Here is a 25,559-nt window from a genome sequence, read left to right on the forward strand (position 1 = left end):
ATCAGATGAAATTATCTGTGAATGATCAACTGTTTGCACCGATCGAATTTGTGTTGTATCGAAGAATATGTAGATCTGTTTGGTGTGTAATTGTGTTTTAGTTTAAACATTGAGTTGCTCTTATATTTCCAACTTTTGTTGAATATAAAAACTAACATATACTCTTCAAAAGAAGAAACGCAAAACCACATTGTCGTAACATTTGGAGAATTGATTTAATTATTGAATGGTGAGTCCGATAATTACCAAATGTTGCAGGATTGTTCACAATTCACTCTAGTCCATTGTGAGTAAGTGATAGGACACACCACCAAGGTCAAGGTCATCTGGAGTCAATACCGGGTGTGGCCTCCGCGTGTGTTGACAACTGCCTGGCACCGCCTGCCCATTGAAGCAACCAGAGTACGGATGACGTCCCGGGGGATGGTGGCCCACTCGGCCTGCAAGGCTGCTGCCAGCTCGGGCAGGGTCTGGGGCTGTGGTTGTCGCTGTCGGAGGCGTCGGTCCAACTCGTCCCATAGATGCTCAATTGGGTTCAAATCCGGTGATATCGATGGCCAAGGAAGGACATTAATGTTGTTGTTCTGTAGGAAAGCCGTTGTGAGACGTGCTGTGTGAGGCCTGGCGTTGTCATGTTGGAACACTGCGTTGGCGTTGGCCATAACTGGAACGATGTGTGGCCGGGGGATCTGGTCAATGTAGCCCTGTGCATTCAGGTTGCCCTGCACGTGGACCAGGTCAGTTCTGCCAGTGTGTGAGATGGCTGCCCACACCATGACACTACCCCCGCCGAATCTGTCCACTTCCTGCACGCAGTTTGCCGCATAACGTTCACCACGACGCCTATACACGCGACATCTTCCATCATGACGTCGGAGCAGAAATCGGGACTCGTCACTGAACCACACCTGTCTCCATCGCAGTTGAGGCCATTGTCGATGAATCTGGCACCACTGCAGTCGGAGTCGACGGTGTTGTGGTGTTAAGATGACACCTCGAACTGGACGTCTGGCACGAATTCCTACCTCACGTAGGCGGTTCCGTGCGGTCTGGTCGGATATCCTGCGCAAACCTGGTATTGCTGCGGCTGTGGAGGTGGCAGTAGTCAATCGTTCCCGAACGTGGCGTACCCGGATGTAGCGGTCCTGCCCGGGGGTAGTGACCCGTGGTCGACCGGATCTAGGGAGGTCACGTGTTGATCCATGTTGCTGGTAACGGTCCCACAGTCTGGAGATGGTGCTTGGGGACACATGGAATGCCCTGGCAACGGCCGTTCTGGATTCGCCTGCGTCTAGTCGGCCGATGGCATTGTTTCTCTGCGGTTCACTGAGACGTGGCATGTCCTGGATTGTCAACTGTCGGCCAGATACAGAGGCCAGGCAAGCGAACACTCTGCACTTTTATACTGTCGGTGTTCGTGTTGCACGTGCAGACAACGCACGTGCAGTGGTGACATGGTTTGCACGTGGCTGCGTTTTTGCGAATATTCACATTTTGGAACTTTATTGTACAGTAGCTGCGTTTTATCGAATGTAACCGTGGGAATGTGTTTGGGACATGCAATGACCTTATATTCACAAAGCATGAACCGGTAGGAAACATAAAATCGGAGTTATAACCCATTTGTACCCTTTTGCGTTTCTTTTTTTGAAGAGTATATTATATTTGTATTTCTCAGGTCCTATTCCGTCAGTACATATTAGTATTATAGTTAAAGTATAGAATATAACGATGCCAGATTTAAAATAGATAGTAAACATAAATAGACTTCGCCGTTTAAGGGGAACTACCACTTTCGCTCCCTATTACTTCCTAGAAACTAGTTCAAGGAGTAATTTTTAACTCCCCTTAGAATGCTAATATATATGGTATCAGTATAGTAATATCTTAAATGGCTTCCCGTAATCTAATTCATTTCTTCTCTCCATTTTGTTTTGTTCTTTTTTTTTTTTTTTTTTTTACGTCGAGGTCTGCATGAAGTGGATTTAACTGTGTATTCCTAATTATTATTTTATAATTCCTAATTTATAACTTATCACAGAACTGGAAGGCAAGTAACTCTGTATTCAGTTGACATCTCTTATTGATTGCTAGGATCTAGTTCTGTATTACCAACCCGCATTTGATCATCCATTAGAAGAAAACCTTATATCTTTAGAGGTGGAAAGGTACAAAAATACGAGGTATTGTTTATTACAGGTTCAGGATTATACTTTATCCCAACTTTTGCATTTATCGCATTACAAAATCGTCTTTCATTTATTTCAACAGATGTATTTTATTTCACAGATTGGTATTTCCAACACCAGGTGGCGCTGCTCGCATCATAAACAAAGACATCTCATTGGATGGGTATATAATATCACAAGGCGTAAGTAGTAATATCCCCGTTTTAATTTATTTTGAATTGTTATAAACAACTGTGAATTTTATAAATTGTTTTAATACAGGCGCGTGTGCAAGAAATTTAGCGGGGGGGGGGGGGGGGGCTTCAGACTAGCGAGCGAAGTTTATAGGGGGTCGAAACATGCTCCCCCATAAAATGTATTGAAAAAAAGAAGAGAAAAATTGCATGGGCAGGAGGTGGGTGGGATTCTACCCCCGAAACCTACCCCCTGTATCGTAATGCAAGTGTAATATAAACATTAGTTCTCATACTTTCAGTCGGTTTCATCGTGGCTGTGGGGTTTTTTGGACAACCGATATAATAAAATTTCAGTACCATCTATAAACTCAGTATTATGTATGGATATATTTTTGTTTTTACTATGTATATAGGCATACGTGTATTGTTAAATTGTTTACAGACTATGGTACACTACGGTCAAAACGTACTGTGTCACAGCCCGGAATACTTCCCTCGCCCTGAAGAGTTTATTCCAGAAAGATGGCTAAATGACATCGATCCAGTGAAACATCGCATTAGATCCTTCATTGTGATGCCATTCGGGTTCGGTCCCAGAAGCTGCTTGGGCAAGACTCTCGCAGAAAGACAAATACACCTACTCGTTTGTAAAGTGAGAACTAAAGTGTGCATATTGAACAGTTCGTAATCATAACTGATATATTTAAAGTGCAGGGCATCCGGGGTTTTTTCATAATTATAAATCATTCATTATACGTCTTCTCAGAATCTGTAAATCTTATTTTTAAACTGAAGTTACGTCTTCGGTTATTTTATTATAGAAGTATTGTATACCTTCTAACTTTAATATAATGTTTGTCATAAACTTGTAACTTGTACACTATGAAGTAATAATTGTCTATAAATTGTTTTATTTTATTTTATTCATTTTGTAGTTAACAATTGTCTACATACTGTCATTTATTTACTTTTATTTATAACAATTTGTAATAAATTCCTATGACACTGTATTGACGGTTACGTATAGCGGACAGAGTGTGTCGGAGAGTAGAATGACTTGAGTGGATAACCTGTGCCAAATTAGTTTATTTATTTATATGTGCAGTAAAACATGTTTCCAATTGATGGTAACTGATGAAGAGTATTTGGGTGTTTGTTCTCGGATGAAGATAGATAGATTATGTTAATGCTAAACGTTAGACTTGAATAACAATTATTAGGATTCTGGGGCCCTAGACTTGTAACCATGTTTTCCTAATGAATGATCATGTTCATCTTATTATCATCAAGTTTTGGGGTCCCAAGGCTTGTTTCCATGTCAGTATATTATTTAACTAAAATGATAGAACAAATTTAAATACTGCAATAATTTTCAATAGATGCATATTTCAACTTGATATTGTGGAAATGACTCTAGTTTTCTGTTTTACATAAAATACATGTTCAACTTCTGCAGTCACCGGGACGACTTGAAACACATTGGATTTACCAAAATTAATAACTTAATTAAAACGCTTTAGAAAATTAATAATGTAATGGTAAAAATGCCATAAAGGCCGAAACTAGTATACACTACCTAACTACTATAGTTCGTTTGAACCAAACAGAAAATGTTACCAACAAAAGATGAATGTAATAACACCTTATTTTGATATCTTTGTAGCTCTTGATGAAGTACAAAGTGAGTCTGAAGGATCCGCAAGAATCACTGGACATTATCTATAAAATCATCGCAGCGAACAGAACGCCTTTGAAGATTAATTTCGAAAAACGAGAACCGTGAAGTTTTAAGTAACAATGGCGTGTGAAGACAGCGATCGCGTGCAGCTTTCGGTCAAATAATTAAGCACGGAATTTGCTATTGAGGATGAGTGTTGGGTAGGATCACTGTATTTACACTGTGGCGTGTAAACCATTCATTCACCCACGTCTCTGTGACACAGTTACATTAACTGGTTAAAATACAATCTGTATCTATGCAGACAATATACCTCAAATACTATTGTCATACCAAAACAATTCGAGAATATGTTCTGCATTATAGAAAAGCAGTTATGTTATTACAAGGTACAATCTTTCCAGAAAGACTCTTTTGGGATTTCCCAGACAGACCAGCACATACGAAATTGTTTATACACAAATCGTCGAACAGTTGTTGAGAAGGGACATATAATATGTTTGTTAAACAATATTCTAACGCTTGGCCATTAGCGGGTAAAGATAACGTATATGTAACAACAACAAAAAATTCAGAAACGAAGAAAAAACCCAATACCTCTAGACTAACTAAACCTGTTTCGATTACAAAACAAATAGAACAGTGCGTGCCACAAACATAAGTCAGTAAAGTGCTCGAATCATCTCAGTGGACTCATGACTAGGGATTTTTCGCAACCCATCCATGGTCCGACGACTGCTGTATCAAAGGCCGTGATATCTGCAGTACTTTCTGTGGAAAGTGCATATAAATGACTCCTTACTGATAATAGAAAAATGTAGCGGGTGTTTAAGACGATGATTGATAAATCACTGTGCTCTAGTGGTGTCGTTAAAGCTTTAACCTTTCATAAAGCAGCAAATGATTTTTATATGCACTTTCTGATTAATAGGACAATACATACCACGTTATTTTATGTATGCTACCAATCGTGTAGCATTGGTTAAAACGGGTGGAAATGAGTCTGTCGAAGGCGATCGAACCTGGTAACGATCGCACCTTAAGCTGTATCCTAACCGGCCGCGAGCGACTCGAGCGATGCGAGCGATTATTTTAGAAATCATTAATTTCAATTGTCGTATCCTAACCGCACGCGTGCGACGCGACAGCTAAGTCTCATCGCTCGCGGCCGGTTAGGATACAGCTTCAGACAAATGTTCCACAACTGTGCTATATCTTGATCCAGGGAAAAGAAAGAAACGTAACTCTCTTAATCGTGTATATCAAAGTATATGGATACAACCATATAAAACACTGGCAGCTATAAGTAAGGTATGTTGAAGACATATCAAGCAGTTTCATACTGCTGTTGATCATATTTTGTGTTACCACGATGCTATATCCATTTTTATAATAAAATCATTAAAATATAGCCTATAGTTAAATATATATATATATATATTTAATACTATATTGTTATAAAAATAGTCATATTAATTTAATAACTGTGACTGCTGTTGTGAGTGTATGAATTGAACATGGGAAGTCGGGCCCATGTCTGGTGGTATTATGCCCAGTAGCCAATAAAAAAAATGCCTAACAGGATAAGCTATACAATATTACATAAACCATTGTACTATTGAGCGTTTGGAAAAGGTGCTGTGTTCGTACACTGGTTGTATATATACGCTTGCGTGAGAGCAGATATTTAATATAATATTCTTTAATATTCATTTCATAAAAATATTTATTTGACATTACTGATACCATTTGTCTTCATACCACATTACATATTCATTGTTGTTTACTCAATACTCATGTTAAACCGTATATTTTAATTTTATTTTATGGGACTGAAAAAAAAAACTAAACAAAAATACGACTTTGTTGATTTTCTGTGTTATACTGTAGCATCTTAAACATTTGCTTATTTTTAAATGTATAAAGCACATGCATTCATCAAGCATATGCAAATTTTCTTTTAAATATTTATTTATTTTATTTATTAATTTATTTTAGTTTCGTGTTCACATCACATTACGGTTCAAGCGCTCCGTTATGTCGATTGTTCGCTACAGGACAGAGGTTAAAGGCTGATCAAATGTTCTTATGAGAGTTAGACACCATGCAAAACGTAGCCCAGTGGTAAAGCGCTCGCCTGATGTGCGGTCGGTCTAGGATCGATCCCCGTCGGCGAGCCTATTTGGCTATTTATCGTTCCAGCCAGTGCACAACGACTGGTAATGGAAAAAATGTAGCGGATTTTCTCTCTATGACTTTCAAAATGACCATATGTTTGACATCCAATACCCGATGATTAATACATCAATGTGCTTTATTGGTGTCGTTAAACAATACTAACGTTTTTTGGCGAAATTTTCATCACAGAAATTAAAATATTAAAAAATACACTTCAACATATACACTAAAGTACATTTATAACGAACATGCATAGAACGAACTACTACATAGAACGAACTGATCGTAAATTCCCGTTTTATTTTCATATATATTAATGCTCAACTTATGCAAATTTGTACAATGAACTACTGCTATAACGAACTAACTATCATGGTCCCTTCTGGTTCGTTATAAGAGTACTTTACTGTAACACAAACAAGCTATCCAATTTTAAAGATAAAAGTATAATCTCTAGTATCTTCGACACAAAACAAAAATATGCAGCTGTATCTATGCTAACATTGCTTGTACAATGTTTTGCTCTTGTAATGATGGAGAGGCCGTTCAAAATGAAAAAAGCACGAACCTTCAGTGTTTTGAAGGCAAAAGGAACTGATACGGTTGATAAGGATGAATAGTCGTATTTATTTGAAATAATTGTGTATGATGGTTTATTTATCTTTAATTATATCGATCTGAAACTAAAGAAAGTTAATATGGTCAAGTTATCTGGTAGTCAAGCGATTCATAGTTAATTTGCATTATTAACTACCATTTTTTAGGGACTATACAGTTTTCGTGTTGTTTTCTATATACTTTTCCAAGTACACATTGATAGTTCTATCACATTTTAAAAGTCTACATGAGTCTCATGGACATAAAAATCAGCATATTTAGAAGTATCAGCCAAACATTCATCAGCGGACAAAAAACGTCCTCAGTCGTGCTCGTATAGAATTTTTGACCCACAATCAGACTCTTCATCATGATGGAAAACATTAAAAAAAAAGAGTTCAGTCATGGTTAAGGACTACAGATATAATTAGAGAGGAAACCCGCTGCCACCACACAATGGTCTATTATTTCCGATTAATTAGCAGCAAGGGATCTTTTATATGCATTATCTCACAGACAAGATAGTACATACCACACCTTTGTTACACAGTTGTGGAGCACTGGCCAGAACGAGAAATAGCCCGATGGCCCACCGGAGATGGATCCTAAACCGACTGCGCATTAGGCGAACGCGTTACCACTGGCCTATGTCCCGCGCCCACCTGATACCACATTTCGATCGTAAACAGCTGATACGTGTGGAGATGCTTCCATTATGGAAGTAAAAGAAAGGGAACAATACTGGCATCGTTGGTGTAGTGGTTAAGCCATCTGACGTATAGCTGGTACATGTAGGTACTGGGTTCGCACCTCGGACACGTCTACCACGCAGGTGGCGGGATGTAGTCCAATGATAAAGCGCACACCTAATGCGCAGTCGGTCTAGGACCGATCCTCATCTGTTGGCCCATTGGGGTATTTCTCGTTCCAGCCAGTGTACCACGACTGGTATATCAAAGGCCGTGGTATGTGCTATCCTGCCTATGGGGTGGTGCATACAAAAGATCCCTTGCTAATAATGGAAAAATGTAGCGGGTTTCCTGTCTATGACTGTCAAAATGACGATATGTTTGACATCCGGTAGCCGATGATTAATAAATCAATGTGCTCTAGTGGTGTCTTATACAAAAACAAGCAAAATCACCCACCCAGAGTAAGTTTTAAAGACTCAATAGATGTATGTACGGTCACAAGGTCACTACTTAGAGTTTTATCAACAGCTAACCACTAGTTCCGACAGCCAGTGCAGGTAGCTGAGGTGTGTGGCTAGGAGAGAAAGAGTTTGATTATCATCAGCATGTAAGCATGGAAATAACTGGAATGAAGGAAGCACAAGTGACTAACAGATCGATTAAATTAGATAACGATTGCTGAACATATTCACCAAGCTTTAAGTGCGATCTAACTCGACTTATGGCGATTAATTTTGAGGGTTGCCATTAGGGTGCATATGCATGTGCTATTTTTGATACAAAATAATGTGCTTAGGCAGATAGCCGCACAACACCACTTCAAATCAACTCAGCATGAATTTTCAACCATGCAAATGACACCAGAGATCCATTTTCAAAGATTACTGACCCCCTTTTGTAACGTCATTCTCCCCAATAATATTATATGGTACCATAAATATGAGTTTTTTTTAAATGCAAGACAAATTTATTCAGACACTTAGTCTTTATGGTAAATGCAAAATAAAGATATAGTTATCAATAAACGTCTTTATATATATATATATATAAGCTTATATCTTTTACTATTACTGATTACCTTCCTTTTTCAAATTAGCTCCTCCCTCATAAGACTAAGGAATTTCAAAAAATTACCCATGACGGTTATTTGATGCATATTGTCTACTGATACTAAAACAAGTTTAAAAAGAAAGGTTCCATACTTTGCTAGACTGATATGCTATTTACCATGTATGTGGAAAACGAAACAACAATTTTGGGGGTATGTGACGTCATCGCACAGCTAGAACTCAATAACATGCAAAACAAGACATTTTAAACAAAAAGGTTGCTATTTATCAGCTTATAGGTTCACAACTATGGAATACCTCCACTGTTTCAAATCCCCCTCCTCCCGTTCCCCGTGAATTAATTTCGTTTTCTATCCATGTTTATTTGATGCATTTGATACCAAAACTAGTTAAAACAAAGGTTAGGCACTTTGCTAATTTTATGGAATACTATTTTAAATGTACAATGTATATAGTATATGTTGGCGGCCATTTTGTTTTTGGCTCTCCTAAATTAAAAACAAACAGTTGTGAAAGTCATCCACCATATTTGGATTCAGCATACCCAAATTATAACAAAATCTAGCCTAAAATGCCTTGACTTGACTGGGGTTTTTTTTTAAAGGTAAACCCAGACCAATGAAAGACGTCATTAAATCGATCCCACGCTTTATAGTAGTTTCTGAAGACACCCTGGCTCCTCACTCGGTGAGTTTTGTATAAACAAAATGATCATCCCCTTTCGGTGATTCCTTTATAGGCACCCTGCCTCCTACACACACCCACACCCCACCCTACCACCCCACTCAGTGAAATTTATACATCACCCTGGGTCAGACTGCATCTGCGCTCCACGCTACACGACTGGACTGATAAAAGCGACTGCATATCTCTACATGTTATGTCTCTTCTGTAAAAGAAAAAACAAGCCAGGATGGACGAAGAGTGGAATTTTGGGTATGCAACCCCTAATTAGAATTTCAAAGTTCCCCCAAAATCCAATGAATTATTTTTCTTCGGTATGTCAGATGTAATATATCTGTGTCGCCTGGGTGTTTCTGGCAGTCTACATACGCATTGTGCATTTCAACATTTGGAAAAACATGACTTTTGAATTAGATATTAGAATGATTTGTAAAATGACCATGCTGAAAACCAACACAACGAGTCATTCGTTTCATAATGGATCAACGTTTGTTGACACCAACTGGCTGTCGTTTAAACCAGGGGTGGTTGCCGGGTGGTGTTGTTTTAGAATTCGTCGCTAAAAACACGTAGAAAGGGCTACCTGGGGATGAAAAGTTGCTTGGTCGAAGCTGAGAATACAGTTTAAACAGTTTTACGTGACGGCGTTCATCATTTGCAGCTCAAGCTTTTGGAGGTAGTAAACGGACACTCTGAGTGTTTTCACCAGTGCTGGTTTATAAATGAAAAAGTAGTCCAAAAGAATTAGGTTAGCCCCAAACTGTGGACCAATCATATTACAGGATTGTCTGTGAAAACGTTTCGTCACAATGTGACGAACGAAAATGTTATTACACTGTGATCTCTATCACAGGTGTTTGATAATTTGGAATACTGTAGGTGTCCTCTTTTTTCTGTAGGTGTCTTAATTTTAATATATATATATATATATATATATATATATATATATATATATATATATATATATATATATATATATTGGAAGTTGCACTACACCCTGGAATGAGTCTGCTTCCAACCCTGAAAATGCATATAAAAAGACCTCCTGCTGCGAATCCATATAAAGAATAACATACACTGGGAGAAAGGGTCTGTTATGCTCATTCTCTTTAGACCAAGTATTAAAGTCACTTTAGGGCTGACAGTAACAAATATCTGACAGTGTCACGGTTTTCACTATATGTATTTTATGTTGTTTCGCACAAAGTAAATCGAACACAGGCCGTGAGGTGGTGGATATTTTAAATAGAGGTTCCGGGTCGCTGCTAAAAAGAGTTGGTCTTGAAAGAGCGACCTGGAAAAATCACTCGGTTTGGTAAATCTATCTAACAAAAGCTGGTTCGGCTTTCCACCATGAGCGATTTTTAATGACTCGTCAGGTAAGCACACTACAGCAACTTCTCTGGAACACACCACAAATTAATATCATCACCAACACAATTTCCCGGAAAGATAGCCCATGTAATTGACGTGTGTTCCCAAGACAGCGAGCTTGAACTTTGATTGAATATAAGCATGAACATAAGTCAAAATGAATGGAATGGAGAATAGTTGTCTGTACTGATTGGATAACATGTAATAGAACCAATCAAAGCTGTCGTGTACATAGAAGAGGCGGGATCTTGCTTTGTCGGTAGAACGCTCGCCCGAAGTGTTTCAGGGCCGTAGCTAGGATTTTTTTTTTTTTTTTTTTTTTTTTTTTTTTTTTGGGGGGGGGGGGGGGGGGCAACTGACTGATATCTTAAAGGCCGTGGTATGTGTTGTCCTGTCTATGGGAAATGCATACAAAATATTCCTCACTGCTAATGGGAAAAAAATGTAGCCGGTGTTTTCTAAGACTACAAAAATGTTTAACATCCATTAGTCAATGATTAATAAACCAATGTGCTTTAGTTAGTTTTTTGAACAAAAACTATCTTATGTGCATAAACTGGAAATAAATTTTCTAGGTAGCTCATTTTTGAGACGTAGCCCAATAGTAAAGTGCTTGCTTGATGCGCGGTCGGTTTGGGATTGATCCCCGTCAGTGGGCCCATTAGGCTATTTTTCGCTCCAGCCAGTGCACCACGACTGGTACATCAAAGGCCGTGGTATGTGCTATCCTGTCTATAGGATGGTGCATATAAAGATCCCTTGCTACTAATCAAAAAGAGCTGCTCATGAAGTGGCGATAGCGGGTTTCTTCCCTCAATATATATGTGGTCCTTAATCATATGTCAGACGCCATATAACCGTAAATACAATGTGTTGAGTGTGTCGTTATATAAACTTGTCTAGGGGTCTATCGACTGCAGATTTCCACATCACTCCCCTGAGACTAGTTCGAATTTAGGGGAGCAATGAATCCCTCTCCTCGATTGTTTTGTTGTTTGATGGATAAGTTTACAGGTGGGTGTTTCGGTATGTTGGTAAAGATGTATACATGCCTAATACAGTAGAGATTTACGTATGAAAGCGTCCACACGTATCATGTTATATCTCAAGGTGTATCACATGTACCTCAGTCATTTAGGGCTCATTTCTGTTTTGTGATTAAGGGTATAATAACCATTCTTCTTTTTTAAAATGTAATAAAGTACATTTAGTCTGCTGTGAGTAGATATGCCGAAATGACTGGTGTTCGTACAAGAGTACATTTTATTTACTTAACGATAAGGGCAATGGATTGCAACATTACCCCCGCTTCAACACACACACACCTCCGCTTCTGAAACACAGGACACTGTTGGTCGCTAACAGGGTAAGTAGGCTGAGCAATGTGTCATTGACTTTTCTCTCATAAAACTACGCTTAAAGAAATTCAGTCATGCAAAAATTATTGTGAATAAATTGTCATTTAACATCTCTGCAGGCGGTAATGTCATTATAATGATTAATGTTAAAATTGTAGTCTGTATTTGCAGGGCGGGCGGGGGGGGGGGGTGAATGTATATGGACAAATTCCATTCAATGTGCTTGCTAGTAAAGCATGTTGTCACCATAACAAGAATAATGTAAATGCATCTACTTGACTAATCGTTAAGATCTATAATGAAATACATCACATGAGTGAAGACTGATAATATACCACGAAAATAAGTGATGGCTACTGCGAAAATAAATTAAGTACGAAAATAGATCAAAATCTTGAAAACAGATCAAAATCAACAGACCAACACGACAACTCTATTTTTCTTTCCCCTGCAGCATCCCATGAATGCTATCTGGCAACTGAAGTCATCGTGGGATAAAATGTCACAGACATACGTCATTAGTCAACACTCTGTCCTAGGTGAATTGTAATAGTAACTACACGGGTGGCAATTGGATATACGTTATTTTACGAGTTATTCAAGAAAAACATATCCATCGAGCGAAAGATGTAAGATAAATGGTGTCTAACGGACACGAATGTAGTGCGGCATTCTATTTCTTACACAGCCTCAGAAACCAAGCTTAACATAAATTTAAAGGTATTTTCCAACTAAAACTTATTTACGGCACTCGCGCGGCAAGTAACTTATGTGTATTATGCACATATTTGTGGGTCAATATTAACTTATTTGACTTCCCCCACCTCGGATTCCTATGAGCCCAGTCAATAGCAGGGCGAGTCAAATAGCATGATACACCATTCTGTCTTTGTTATCTTTTCCGTGTTTTGTATAGGTATCGTATATCCTGATCCGCATGAGGTACTGCAATAAAACCGTGTTAATGACAAATAAATAGTGTGTTGTGTGCCAAATTCCAAGGTCTTTGATTCACGCGCGGGTCAAGAAAAGTAATGTTGTTGCTCCCCACCCATTTGTTATTCACGTCTGAGGACATAACTGCTGGATCGCAGCTTACACTTCAGATGAATAAACGATCCGGAACTATGTACTATATCTGGATCAGTTTCAGTGTCGAACTTAAAGCAGCAGTCTCTGGTACAGTCTATATTTAACTTTGCAGTTCCGGGTGTTTTGTAGTTATTTTATTTCTGTTTGGTATTTATCATTATATTTTACTTTTTTTTAAATATATTTTATTTGAAGGCCTTTCGGGTAATGAAACAACAATAACAACAACAAAGTCCCACTTTTTAAGTTGAATAGCGAGAAAAGTATGCAATGCAGAATAGTGACAAATTTGAACAAAACAAGTTTACTGTTTTGTATATTGATGGTAGTTTTCATTTGGATATATTATGTTTTACTTTTTAAAATGAAGCGTGATACAAAACGTGATGTCAAAACAAGAAGCTGTACCATTAAAAACCTACTACCGATGATGGTCCATTGGCCTACCATTTCCTTTTCTTACAGCCCATAGTTTTTTGTTCCAGGATAACATATTTTTCTTTATTTCTCAGCATGTTATTTGGGAGAAGAAAAAAAATACTCGAAGGAATAAAGTGTTTTTATCCTTAAACAAAATGAATTCTGAGATTAGGGGAGACCGGGGCACAGTGGATCGGAAATATTCTGTTTAATATTATTTCTATGTTAAAGTCGGCATGCTTAATGTTGATGGTGGAAATGATAGAAGAACTTCACCTCTATAAAACATGTTTACTTATAACCTGCCAATTGCCACCATTTTTTGCTGAATGGAAATTAAAAAAAAAATAAAAAAAATTGATTCACTGTGGGCAGGTACCGGGGCAGAGTGAACCACTGAACGGGGCACAGTAAATCAAATGTTAAAAAAAAGGACTCCATATTCCAATTTAATATTCACAAACATTGTATTTATTCTTAAAAATGAAAATTTGACAAATACCAAAATAACTGTGCTTAAAGATGTTGTTGATAACAAAGATAGCAAAATTAGGCACTTGTGGCAATAGTTTCCTATGCCTTCTAAGTGTAGGCAAAAGGAAATAAAATTATAATAACTGAATTTAAAATAGTCCTAAAAAACCTGTTACGGTTAAACCTAGTGTTCAAGGTTATAAACAGTGAACAAGTACAAAGGTAACATAGTATGTGCATGTCTTGCAAAACATTTTAAACTAAACTGCATCTGTGGGACGTGCAATATTCAAAACAGGTCAATGAATCCCCTGGTTGAAGATGTTAACTGGTGTTAATCTAGCGCAGCACATCCGAGTAAGAGGTGAGGTCCACTGGAAATACCATTTGGCGCGCGACACGAGCTGTGCCACCTTGTTCGCTGGGAGCAGGCAACTTCCCTACAACATCTTCGAACGAAACATCTGATAGGTCTTCTACATTTGGTTTCTCACGTCTCAAGAACTTCACTTCAAAGATTGCCTTATCAGTAGCTTCAATACGGTTTTGGATCTGCCCTATAAAGTTTTGAAAATTTTCCGGGGCACAGTGAATATCTTGTCAAAATGAGCTACTGTACCCCGATTCACTGTACCCCAAATGCACTTAATGCCCTCTTGTGGCATTGTTTTAAAAATGGCTGCCTGCAGCAGACAGAACACATGTTTATTAACTGCATGAAACAGCCCTCTAATTACAAACAAGTGCTTGGTTACTTATTACTGGATGATCTATACTAAATGACAAAAACAATAGAGCATGCAAATTTTACTTTAGGTAGTGAAAAACATACTTTACCTTGTAATTGTTCTGCAGTGAAATCTGGTCTTGAATCATGCACTAATTCAGTTGGGGATTGCCTAGAGGTATAAACTGATGACATCATCTTGTTATTACAAAGTATCAATTTCTCTAAAAATAGACAGATTCACGGTGCCCCTTGATCCACTGTGCCCCGGTCTCCCCTACTGCTAAAGCAATATATATGTCCCCTACTGGGCCCAACAAATCTCCTAAATTCAAGGGACATAACTGTGAAATATGGGTAAATCGCCATGAATGTTAAACTTGAACTGTAACAGTACATGATAGAGCTATATACATAATTGCTATCAATATCTTCAGGCATTGCAAAAAAGCTCTGGAAAACAATTGTTTTTTAAGTTCAAGGGACATAACTGTGAAAATGTATAAACCGTCATGGAAGATAAACTTGATCTGTAACAGAAAGTGATAAAGCTATACAGAAGACAAATTTTATCTCGTAACTTCAGGGGCCATAATTATCAAAAATAGGTAAATCGTCACGAAAGTCAAACTTGATCTGCAACAGTACACAATAACGCTAAACACACAAAATATCAGCTCAATATCTGAAGGCATTGTAAAAAAAACCCCAAAAAACCCCCCAAAAAAAACTAACAACACACAATTCGGAAAACTATATATGGGACAGACGGACGGACAGACAAACGGACGGATAGAGATAAAGCCAGTACTCCCATTCGGTTGGACAAGTAGAGGATTAATAAGGCTTGTGTGAAACAATCGACCATCGATGGTAAGGTAGATGTTGGGCATGTTCTAGTTGGTAAAGCATCTTTTGGTTTTTCCACGATATTTATAGCTGGAAAAGTATAAAAAGCAGAAGAATAAAAAAATATTTCACAAAAGCAGTTTCTTCTATTGTGCAATGCAAGAAGACAGTTAAAATGTGTTTTGTTTTACGGCACTATTAGAGCACATTTATTAATCATCGGCTATTCGATGTCAAACATTTGGTTATTCTGACTTAATCTTAGAGGAAACCCGTTACATTTTCCGCATTAGTACAAAGGGATCTTTTGCATGCAGTATCCCACAGACAGGATAGCACATACTACAGCCTTTGATATACCAATTATTTTGCATGGGCCACCTACTAGGATCGATCCCAGACACACCGTGCATCAGGCGAGCGATTTACCACTGAGATACGTCCCGCCCTTGAAGACTCAAATGTGTGTACCTCAATTTTGGGCGTAGCTACACGTCTATCAAAACGTATTGAATTTTAATTAAGCATGTTAAATTTCACGGACGGTAAAAACTTTTCAGTTTGATCTATTTTAAAATTATCAAGTTTATATCATAAAGACACATTCGAGAATATAACAAATGTGGTCAATGACATGTCAACTATGTCGTTACACGTACCACGATGGCTTCAGGAACATAGTAGTCTAGGCACATTTTGGAGATTTGAGACATGTTATGGCATTTTTCGTAGAATATAGTATACAGTCATTTTTATATGACTAGGATTTGCTGATTCCAAAAATGCTGTATACCAAGCTGAATTTTGTGTTTTAAACCCTCTAAAGCCCCAAAACAAGATGGCCGCCAATCTTTCTATATGATTTCATTACTTCTCAACTAATTGAGATATAACAATGATCTAAGACATTTTTCTAACATACTAAGCATCCAGAAATTCAATACAAACAAATTAAAGTATGTAATATTAAGGTTTTGGTAATTTACAGGAAAGGTCAAGGTCAGTTTATAAGGTGGTTTCTCGATACAACAAGACATTGTATCGTTTCTCTCTATAAACATGTAATTTTTACATGTCGTGTTTTGGATAATGGATGAAATTAAGCACCAAAGTATAACATTAGATTAATAACTAACATTTGAAACATGTTATTCTAATATAAACATAAACTTCAAATATTGCATTCAAATTCACACTATTATAGACTTCTTACGTTGGGTCACACAAACATTAAATCTGTTATTGGTCAAATGCGTCAATGTTCATGCAGTCACCTGCACATTTGAAAGCACCAGTTCACTACAGTTTTGCTTTTCTGCATTTACATTTCTGAGAAGAACACATGGACGTGCAGCCGCGTGCAGTTAGTTGCAAACAGGATGCTGGCACAGATGGTAGGGATACTAAAACTGGTTGGAGTTCAGTTCCCATCCCATAGTTGTGGCAGGTGGAATATTTAGAAGTAATGTACTGGCCTGAAGCCAAATGCTGGTTTGATAATGTGCTATTTGTATGTGGCATCTTGCAGCATCACGTGTTGGATTTCTGGACGCTGTGCTTTTTTTAACAGTACATATCTGGCCTTGTCTGTAGTGGCTGCATTGGGAACTTTATAGATCTTACAAATTAATGACTCAGCATTATGCACTGTATGTTCTGCTAGAGGCTCCATACCAAGGTCATCAAGCAGTTCTTTGTGTTTGTAGAAGATATCAAGAGTTGTTTTATTGGTGTGACCAGACAGGTATGAAGTTGTATCACAGCCTGTTAGCGCATGACAAGGAAGAAGAAGTTGACCTGTTGGAAGGTCTAAACCATGTGTATCAATAACCTCTCTCAATGAAATGAATTTTTGTGTTTCGTGTGTCCCTGCCTTTAACCACAAATTGGTGCACTTCATTCTTGCATAATGTGCAATGAGCAGCAGGAGAACATCAGTGTCTCTTGCAGAAACCTCAATGGTGTCAGAACTTCCATTCACACAGTGAAGCATAATTCGAGTATCGGCCTCCTCGTGGTAACCTTGTAACTGTGTGATGTTGATGTCCGAGTGTTGCTTCTGACATCTGTTCTATCTGTGAATCCTCCAGCAACTACAATACTCTTGCCTGATAGGGATGCACTGATCAGTTCATATGATAAAAATCTAGCTAAGTCAATTTTGTTGTCTTGGTGGGACAGAAAACCAGGCCAGTCATGTGGTTAGGGTATTTGTCTTCATTCAATCTTTCTTCGAATAGCAGTTCCTCTCTTTCTCCTAGCCCTGGTTCCTTGCTTGATAGAATGGTGTTCGTATCTGTCAAAAAGGATATCAATTCGAATGTACTTTGCACCAGATTGGTAGACTGCCTGTACAAAAATATCTGCAGTCAGCAAATGTTAATGTACTTTGCGGCTTCCCTAAAGCAACAACCAATGTCTGGCCATCAGTTATAAGTCTTGCACCATTAGGGATTTCTAAGGTCGCTAGACAAGATATGTTCTTTGTTAGTTCTTCCATAAGCACTGATTTTTGTCCTGTGCGAAGACTACCATCCATCTGTGCAAGTGATAGAGGTACTGGCAGAAGTTCGTACTTTAGTATGTTTTTCAAGTCAACATTTCGAGCAGCTTCAGAGGCAATGAGTAGTCTTTGCAGGATAGACCTGTCTGCTTTTAATGCCTTCCCCTTGCCATTGGTCACCTTAGGAACATCATAAATGTTGGAAAATGTCAGTGACTTATTCTTTTGCAAAGGATATCTGAACTGTTTTCCAAGCTGTCCTTCACCAGTAAGAATCAGTCTGTCCCTCACAAATTTTTCAACTTGCTTCTGCCCTGTCTCTTGCATGAAGCAACGACTCTGTAATCTCTTTTGTTGCCTGATCCTTCGTTGCAATGTTGCACCATCATATTCAACTTCTCGTAACACACCAAAAGTGTTTAGAACCTGTGTAACTCTTTCTTCATCTTCACAATCTCTCTATTTTCGGCTCTTGGTAGCTTCTTTGTGAACCGATGATTCATCGAGTGCAAAATCATTGCGCTGCCTAGTGACTGCTGCAATCTGTGCTCGTAGGTTAAATGATAAAGCCCTTCTAGTTAAAGCAGATACTTTCTTTGTTATTCCAACTATTCCACCTCCTCTCTTACCGGTTCCATTCAGCCATTCCTGGGACTGATCAGGATCCACTTGGTTGAATCTGGTATTCCCCACCTTCACTACAAAGTTTCCCTCTGAACTGCTCAATAACATCACAGGGCAATTAATTCATCTCAGCATGGTATATAATACCCCATTTTGCATAATTTGTATGATCATATATGTGAAAATAGGGAAGCATACATTGGAATGCAAAAAGGTGTTGCTCCCAAATGCCATCTCGTTGAACAGTTAAACATCAACAGCACTTTCACCATATGCAAATATTCCCACCATAGCATAGAGTTAAGATCTTCAGCAGGTCTTTGACTAAACCAAGATGGTGCATTGCTAAGTCTTGGTGTGGACAGAATGTCAAAGAGCTGTTTAACTCTATCCTCGCCACTAACATCATATTATGCCAGAGTTATATCAACATTCTGCTTGACCAATGTTAGAAATCTTAGGATTTTTTTTAGAATTTCAAATGTGGTCATCTAGTTTTTCACTAGCGTCAAACAACTTACCGACTACACTACTGTACATTAAAATCAATAATCCCACGAACAGTTTCTGCAAATACCATTGGCTTTGTAAATCTCATTATTATGCTACTGAGACAATACAATGATATACAACATGTAACAACAAAACTACAATGTATTATAAAAATTTATTAATATGACTGTATCAATTCATATACATGTTTATAAATGCTTTCTGGATTCCACACGTCCCACATCAACCTGTAAGCAAGACGACAGCAGTAAACAGAATATCTATCTACAGATAATATGCAATACATTATAGGACAATTTCCACACCTACTTAATGATCAGTGTTATGACCACTTCCATTGCAAATGAAACCAAAACAGAAAGGATCATCTGTATTTAGCATAAAAAGTATACCAGAGTATGCCATATCATATGGAAACACATCATGGCGAGCATCTTCATAAATCAAGGCTAATATTCGTTCCTCGTATTCAGCCTTGATACATGTAGTCAAGATTACTGATATCCACTACTAGCACCCTCTATTGGAAGAAAATGTGTAACACCGATTATGTCCCTTACACGATGACATCGCTGACCAATCACAGCATCGGTAACATGTGACAATCTTGAAAGCAATATCAAAAATTAACCGCCGAAACCTTTTTTTTAAACATATCGTGACAAACACGACACGTTTCCACGGACGCTGATGCTGCCATCTTTGTTTACAATAACAAGGGAATCTATAAGGAGCGTTGCGATTCGTTGCAATCAGATTTCATCGCATCTAATGAAATTTAAGCATTTTGTGGCAAGATTTCTTGACTACATGCATCAAGGCTGAATACGAGGAACGAATATTAGCCTTGATTTATGAAGATGCATGGCGAGTAAAACGTCGATAAATGTGACCCTGACAACAAACCATGGTTCACCGATACCATAAATAATTGTGGCTTTATTCCTTGCTTCACAATGGTGTTTACAAGCTGGTGACTCACCATGCATGGCTGTTATGTGTTTTGAAGGGAGGGGGTATACTAGCCAATATTAGAAGAAAACAACAACACCACCTATATGTAACTGGTAACAACAAACAGGCTATTGGTTGATGTTGTTTATATATTGAGACAAACATCCTAGCCATTCTAGAAATGGAACTGGGCCTACACATCCGAAGCTGTATTACTTTAAAAGAAGAAGGGTTTATGGTCCTAACCATCACATATGCATTCAACATATTTGTTCTTGATTGTATGACAGCAGGTGTGTGCGACTTGGACCTCTTCTTGTATCTACTAGCATTAGATAAATTTGCATCGACTTCATTATGTAGCACCATGTTGTGGAATTTGAAATATACAAACACTGTAAACATGTTTAAAGGCAACACTGTTTCTTGGATTCTGTTCACATGATTTCTCACACACTTTACTAGTCTCACATGTTGCTAACATTAACATTTAACTATTTCTTTTGAACCAGTTTTGAACCATACAGTCACACCACCAACATACAGAACCAAACACTGATACAAGGCTTTCATTTACATCAATATTTAATGACGACTACCTACTACAGGAAGATTTCTATATGTTTAGAGAGATTTCTGTTGTTGCTTTGTTTTCTGTGACTGTAACATACTGTGCAAGATTCTGCTAAAGGGCCATCATCCAGGCTTGTTTTTCACATTGATGCATTAATACATAACTTAATACATAAGAAATTTGTGAATATTGGTACAGTAACCACAACTCAACAAGAAGTGCTTCACCTCTATATGTCATTTTAAAAATAATTAATACATAAAATTAATTAACTGAAAAAAAAAAAATATTAAAATTAAAATTCTGCTATTGTATGGTTAATTCTTCAAATGTAAACTGCATAAGTATACATATGTATCAACAATTAATGACAGGAAAACCCTGATGGTGCTGATTTTATGAGATGCCAATTATTACAAACAGTCCTTCATCACAATGAAAGGACACACACATCTATTTAGAGTCAGATGTACATGTAGCTCTGTGGTTAGAACACCAGAGGTGCAATGGGTTGGAGGATGAACAATAGCCTATGTGACAGAGGTAAGCTTCTTCTCCAACACTACACCAGTTATAATTACCAAGTTTTAGAACTTAAAACAGCAGCCAGTTAAACACAACAACATCAGTTATAATTAGTGATGCTGTTCCATTGATTGATTATAATCGAAAATAGATCGAACTGATGGTGATCAATTATAAAATTCCATAATCAATTGAGTGGGAAAATCTTAACTGTAATGTTCCTCCATTTTAAATGATGGAATTGGTGTAAATATATCAGGGTTGGTATTTGTTTTCTTGTGTTAATTAAAAAAAAAAATTAAATAGTTATTAAAGGTAAAATTATCAATTTGTGGGGTTTATCCTGATAAACACAATAGGGTGCATGGTCCTTATCTTCTTGTAATTCTGACCGATTGTATAACTGAAAGTAGACCGGTTAGTGCAAACCAATTATAACTGATGATTGATGATTAAATTCTAACCAATTCCCATCACTAGTTATAATTGTCAAGTGTTAGTCACCAAACAGCTACAGGTTAAACAATGTATTGAGTGAGGCATCATTAAAACGTTTTTGCCCACCCCTCCCCCCAGCTGTTGAAAATCCCCTAATTCTGTTTTCACAAAGCTATATGAAAATTAATTCATATTTAATATCAGAACAAAAATATAATAAATAATGAACATACAAGAAGTTACATATCAGCCATTTAACATTTTTGTGTTAATAGTCCAACTGTATATCAAAGACAATATATATATATTTTTTACATGGTTTACAGATGCATATTAAAAGAAAAACATGTGAAGCATTGGATATCTTAAAAACCAATTCGTTACAATTTAACTACAGGTGATATAGTAAGACATAATGTTTTGCTTGAATTTACCAAGGTATAAGTCACAAATTTAATACCAAAATTTGTGACTTATTCGACAATAAATTCACAAAAAAGGACAAACCATTCTTATAATTACAAACACAACTTATTTAGTTTAAAAAGACCCATATAAATCGGATGACGTGCCATTTGACATCATTTATCAAAGGATAACAAGCTGTCTTTTTAGCGACATTGTCCAATCAGAATAGAATAAATTGTATAATAGTGGAACACTTGTAATTACATGTACATACATCAGGTAAAATCAAATGAATAACAAATATAATAGTTTGAGCAGAGAATAGTATACACAAATGGGCACATATTAGGGGTACAGAAACTACTAGTCCATTTGCCAAATGCAAATAAAAAATATAAACCCCAATCTGACTGGCAACCTCCTTTTTTGTAAAGACTCCCATATGTCCCCATTCAACTGTTTGTCGAATATACATTGAATGAATCTGTATGTTCATGAAATATACTGCGAGACGAAACGTAGCCCATGGTGTAACAAAAGCCATGGTATGTAGTCCTGTCTGTGGGATGCTGTATATAAAATATCTCTTGATGCTAATCGGAAAGAGTACCCCATTGAGTGGTGGCAGCTCGTTTCCTCTTCCATTCTCTGTATATAGTGACTATATACACAGAATGGAAGAGGAAACGAACTGCCACCACTTAAACATCTGTCTGATGCCATATAACCGTAATTAAAATATGTTGAGTGTCAATTAATAAATAAAATAAATAAATAACACATATGTATATTGTTTTTAATTCCTTAATGCAGTATTTGTTGTGCAACTTGTAACTAAGCTATAACATTTAACATAAAATATATTTTAAAACAGCAGTATGTGTTGAGGAGGAAATAAAGAAGTCACTGGATGGTTATTGAAGTTATTGCTGAATTATATCAATATTATATTCTCGTGTAGACTGATGGACTAGTATGAATATTCTGACAGACTAGTAAATTGTGGTTGGTACCAGTCCAGTTGACTAGTGACATATTTATTTTTTCTGCACCCCTGCATATGCAAATAATTTAACCAATTTCAAATCATTTCCTGAGTATTCACTTACAAGCCTAGTCTACACACGACTGGAGTATTATGACTGCAGGCTTCAAGCAATAAAATATTCATATTTGAAAGAAAACAAGAAATATGCTAAGTTTCTAATAAAAAAAATTCAAAATTATTTCATGATCTAAAAACTAGAGCACTATTTGATTTCCATATCTGAGTTGTTTGTGGGATATTTTCATGGATGCATCACAAATTATCAATAAGTTTAATTTCTGTAAATATTAGAGCAATTATCAGCAATATACATGTACCGTACATGTATACAAGCACACATAAAATGGACTTCAAAACCCAAATGCTGATTAAGAGAAAACATGTTCCAGCTAAAAGTAAAACTCTCACCAAACTTTGTTATATATATAAAAAAAAAAAAATTCCTAATGAAGACCACGTTGGGACTAAAGTCCTAAGCAAAGATGCTCACATTCCCCCAAACAGCACAACAAATAGATCAAGGGACATAACTACTTAGTGGTTGGTTTAAGTGTTCTACACTAATACTGTATCAAGTATGCAACACACAACCATATAAGAATCAAATTACAAGACTAATCAAATTAATTCCAACCAATCAAAAAGAACATACACCATTAGTATACCCTTAGCATGAAGTACAAGCATAGGCTTGTTGATCTGCCATTGTTACCCCCTCCCAAAGAAAAAAGAAGGAAACAAAAGTGCAATAAGCTATGCCAATGGTCAAGTCTATTGAAAAACAACTTGTATATTGCTTGATTCAAGAAGTTAAAAGTTCTTGTTTTGATTAACAAGACCACTAGAGAACACTGATGTATTAATTACATAATTACATGTATTGGCTGTTGGCTGTCAAACACTTGATAATTGTGACATACTGTGACAAACCCGCTACATTTTTCCATTAGCAGCATGGGATCTATTATGTGCACTTTCCAACAGACAGGACAGCACATACCACATCATTTTTGTTTGATACTTTCAACAGACATATTTGGGTCAGGAGAGCACATTTCAGATCAAACAAGCAGATGTTGAGAGTTAATGCACAGCCCTGTAGATGATGCTCACTTTACTCCACAAAGCTGCATTAGATTGAAAGAAAAAGAAAACAAACAATACAATACATATCATAGCAAATTATTTAAAATGCCTTTCTTAAAAAAATTAAAAAAAAAATTGGCTATAACATTTTATATTTGGAGATTACTATTGTCTTTATATTTCCCTTTTTAAAATCATTTTTATCAAATATACTAAAGATTTTGCAAGAAAATAACTAAAACAAAAATCATTTTCCAGATTGATCCATGCATGTACATAATAAATAAATCATTAGTTGCACACTAAAATACTATAACTTCACAAAATAGGGTTGGCCAGCAATCCGACTAGCAGATGGATGTCTATAAACAAACTGTTAGCCAAACTGGTAACTAAATCGTTGAAACAACCATCGAGAATTAATACTGAAATGTCTGGAGGATGTCATGGCTGTAGGACTAACACTGCACTAGTCTGACAACCACTAGAATATCAATGGGTCTTCCCTTTGTTTGAAAGAAAACAATTCTCTAACTGAACGTGTGATTTAAAGCCAATATATATTTTGTTTGAATGCTTTATCAAAATACTTGTGCTTCACAAAAAATAACAATAAAAAAGCATCATTTATTTAACATCCTAATAGTTTTTTTCGAATGTGAATGTTGGCATACCACATCATCCACTCCTGATATTATCAAGACTATCCAGTAGAACCACAGGAATGTCCAGCCTGATTCTGAACACAAGTATCACTCCAACACAGCCTCAAGAAACAGCTCCCCCCTCACTCACAACATACAACAGAGTCTGCGGCAGCATCAGTCAGCATCCCCTTCAGGGGGAAGTTCGACGTCAGGGTAAGGCTCCGACGGTGAAGGCTGGGGGGGAACGATGTTTATAGTCCCGTCCTGATCCTGCTGGACAATACTCTGGTCGTGTGCATCATTGGCGGCCGCCGCCAGGTTGGTGATTGACTTGGATTTCACACACTGGAAGTCAACATGGCGACTCTTAGCTTCTTCCTTCTCCCACGACATTCGGATAAACGGTCTCTGAACGTAATTGTATATAACTGAAAATTCAAAGCAGAAGTTTTTTTTGACTGATTGAAAGACATTTTATTGCTTTTGAAAAACAAATGAATTAGACACTGGCTTTCTCCATAATACATACATAATCATGACAAAGATATATTTATGCAATATAACATATGAACAGAAGTGAATATATTTTTTAAAGAAAGAAGGAAAAATAGAATAGAAGAAATAAAAGTTATCTGTATGTTCAATAATCTCACAGCAGGTTTGCCAAAATCAAAACACAAT

At 37.1% G+C, this 25,559-nt stretch overlaps 2 protein-coding genes across 3 annotated transcripts in view; one reads left to right on the forward strand and one right to left on the reverse strand.

Annotated features, from left to right (window-relative positions):
• The window catches only part of LOC121372266 (probable cytochrome P450 49a1), a 41,145-nt gene extending 35,250 nt beyond the window's left edge, over window positions 1-5,895 (forward strand). The window contains exons 8-10 of the mRNA XM_041498556.1: window positions 2,290-2,371; window positions 2,808-3,017; window positions 4,029-5,895. Of these exons, the coding sequence (XP_041354490.1) occupies window positions 2,290-2,371; window positions 2,808-3,017; window positions 4,029-4,148 (412 nt within the window). The 3' untranslated portion in view covers window positions 4,149-5,895. The remainder of the gene's footprint in view (window positions 1-2,289; window positions 2,372-2,807; window positions 3,018-4,028) is intronic.
• A 13,971-nt stretch (window positions 5,896-19,866) lies between these two features.
• LOC121371087 (BTB/POZ domain-containing protein 10-like) overlaps window positions 19,867-25,559 on the reverse strand; it is a 45,813-nt gene continuing 40,120 nt past the window's right edge. The window contains exons 10-11 of one of the 2 annotated variants that reach the window (XR_005957769.1): window positions 24,906-25,306; window positions 19,867-24,272 (exon numbers count right to left, since the gene is read on the reverse strand). Coding sequence is in view for 1 of the 2 variants with exons in the window: in XM_041496725.1 (XP_041352659.1) it covers window positions 25,053-25,306 (254 nt within the window). In the remaining variant the exon portion in view is untranslated. Of the gene's footprint in view, window positions 25,307-25,559 lie in introns of both variants that reach the window. The other variant, XM_041496725.1, reaches the window with a different exon arrangement.

This window comes from Gigantopelta aegis, chromosome 4, assembly GCF_016097555.1.
Source record: "Gigantopelta aegis isolate Gae_Host chromosome 4, Gae_host_genome, whole genome shotgun sequence".
Lineage (NCBI taxonomy): Eukaryota > Metazoa > Mollusca > Gastropoda > Neomphalida > Peltospiridae > Gigantopelta > Gigantopelta aegis.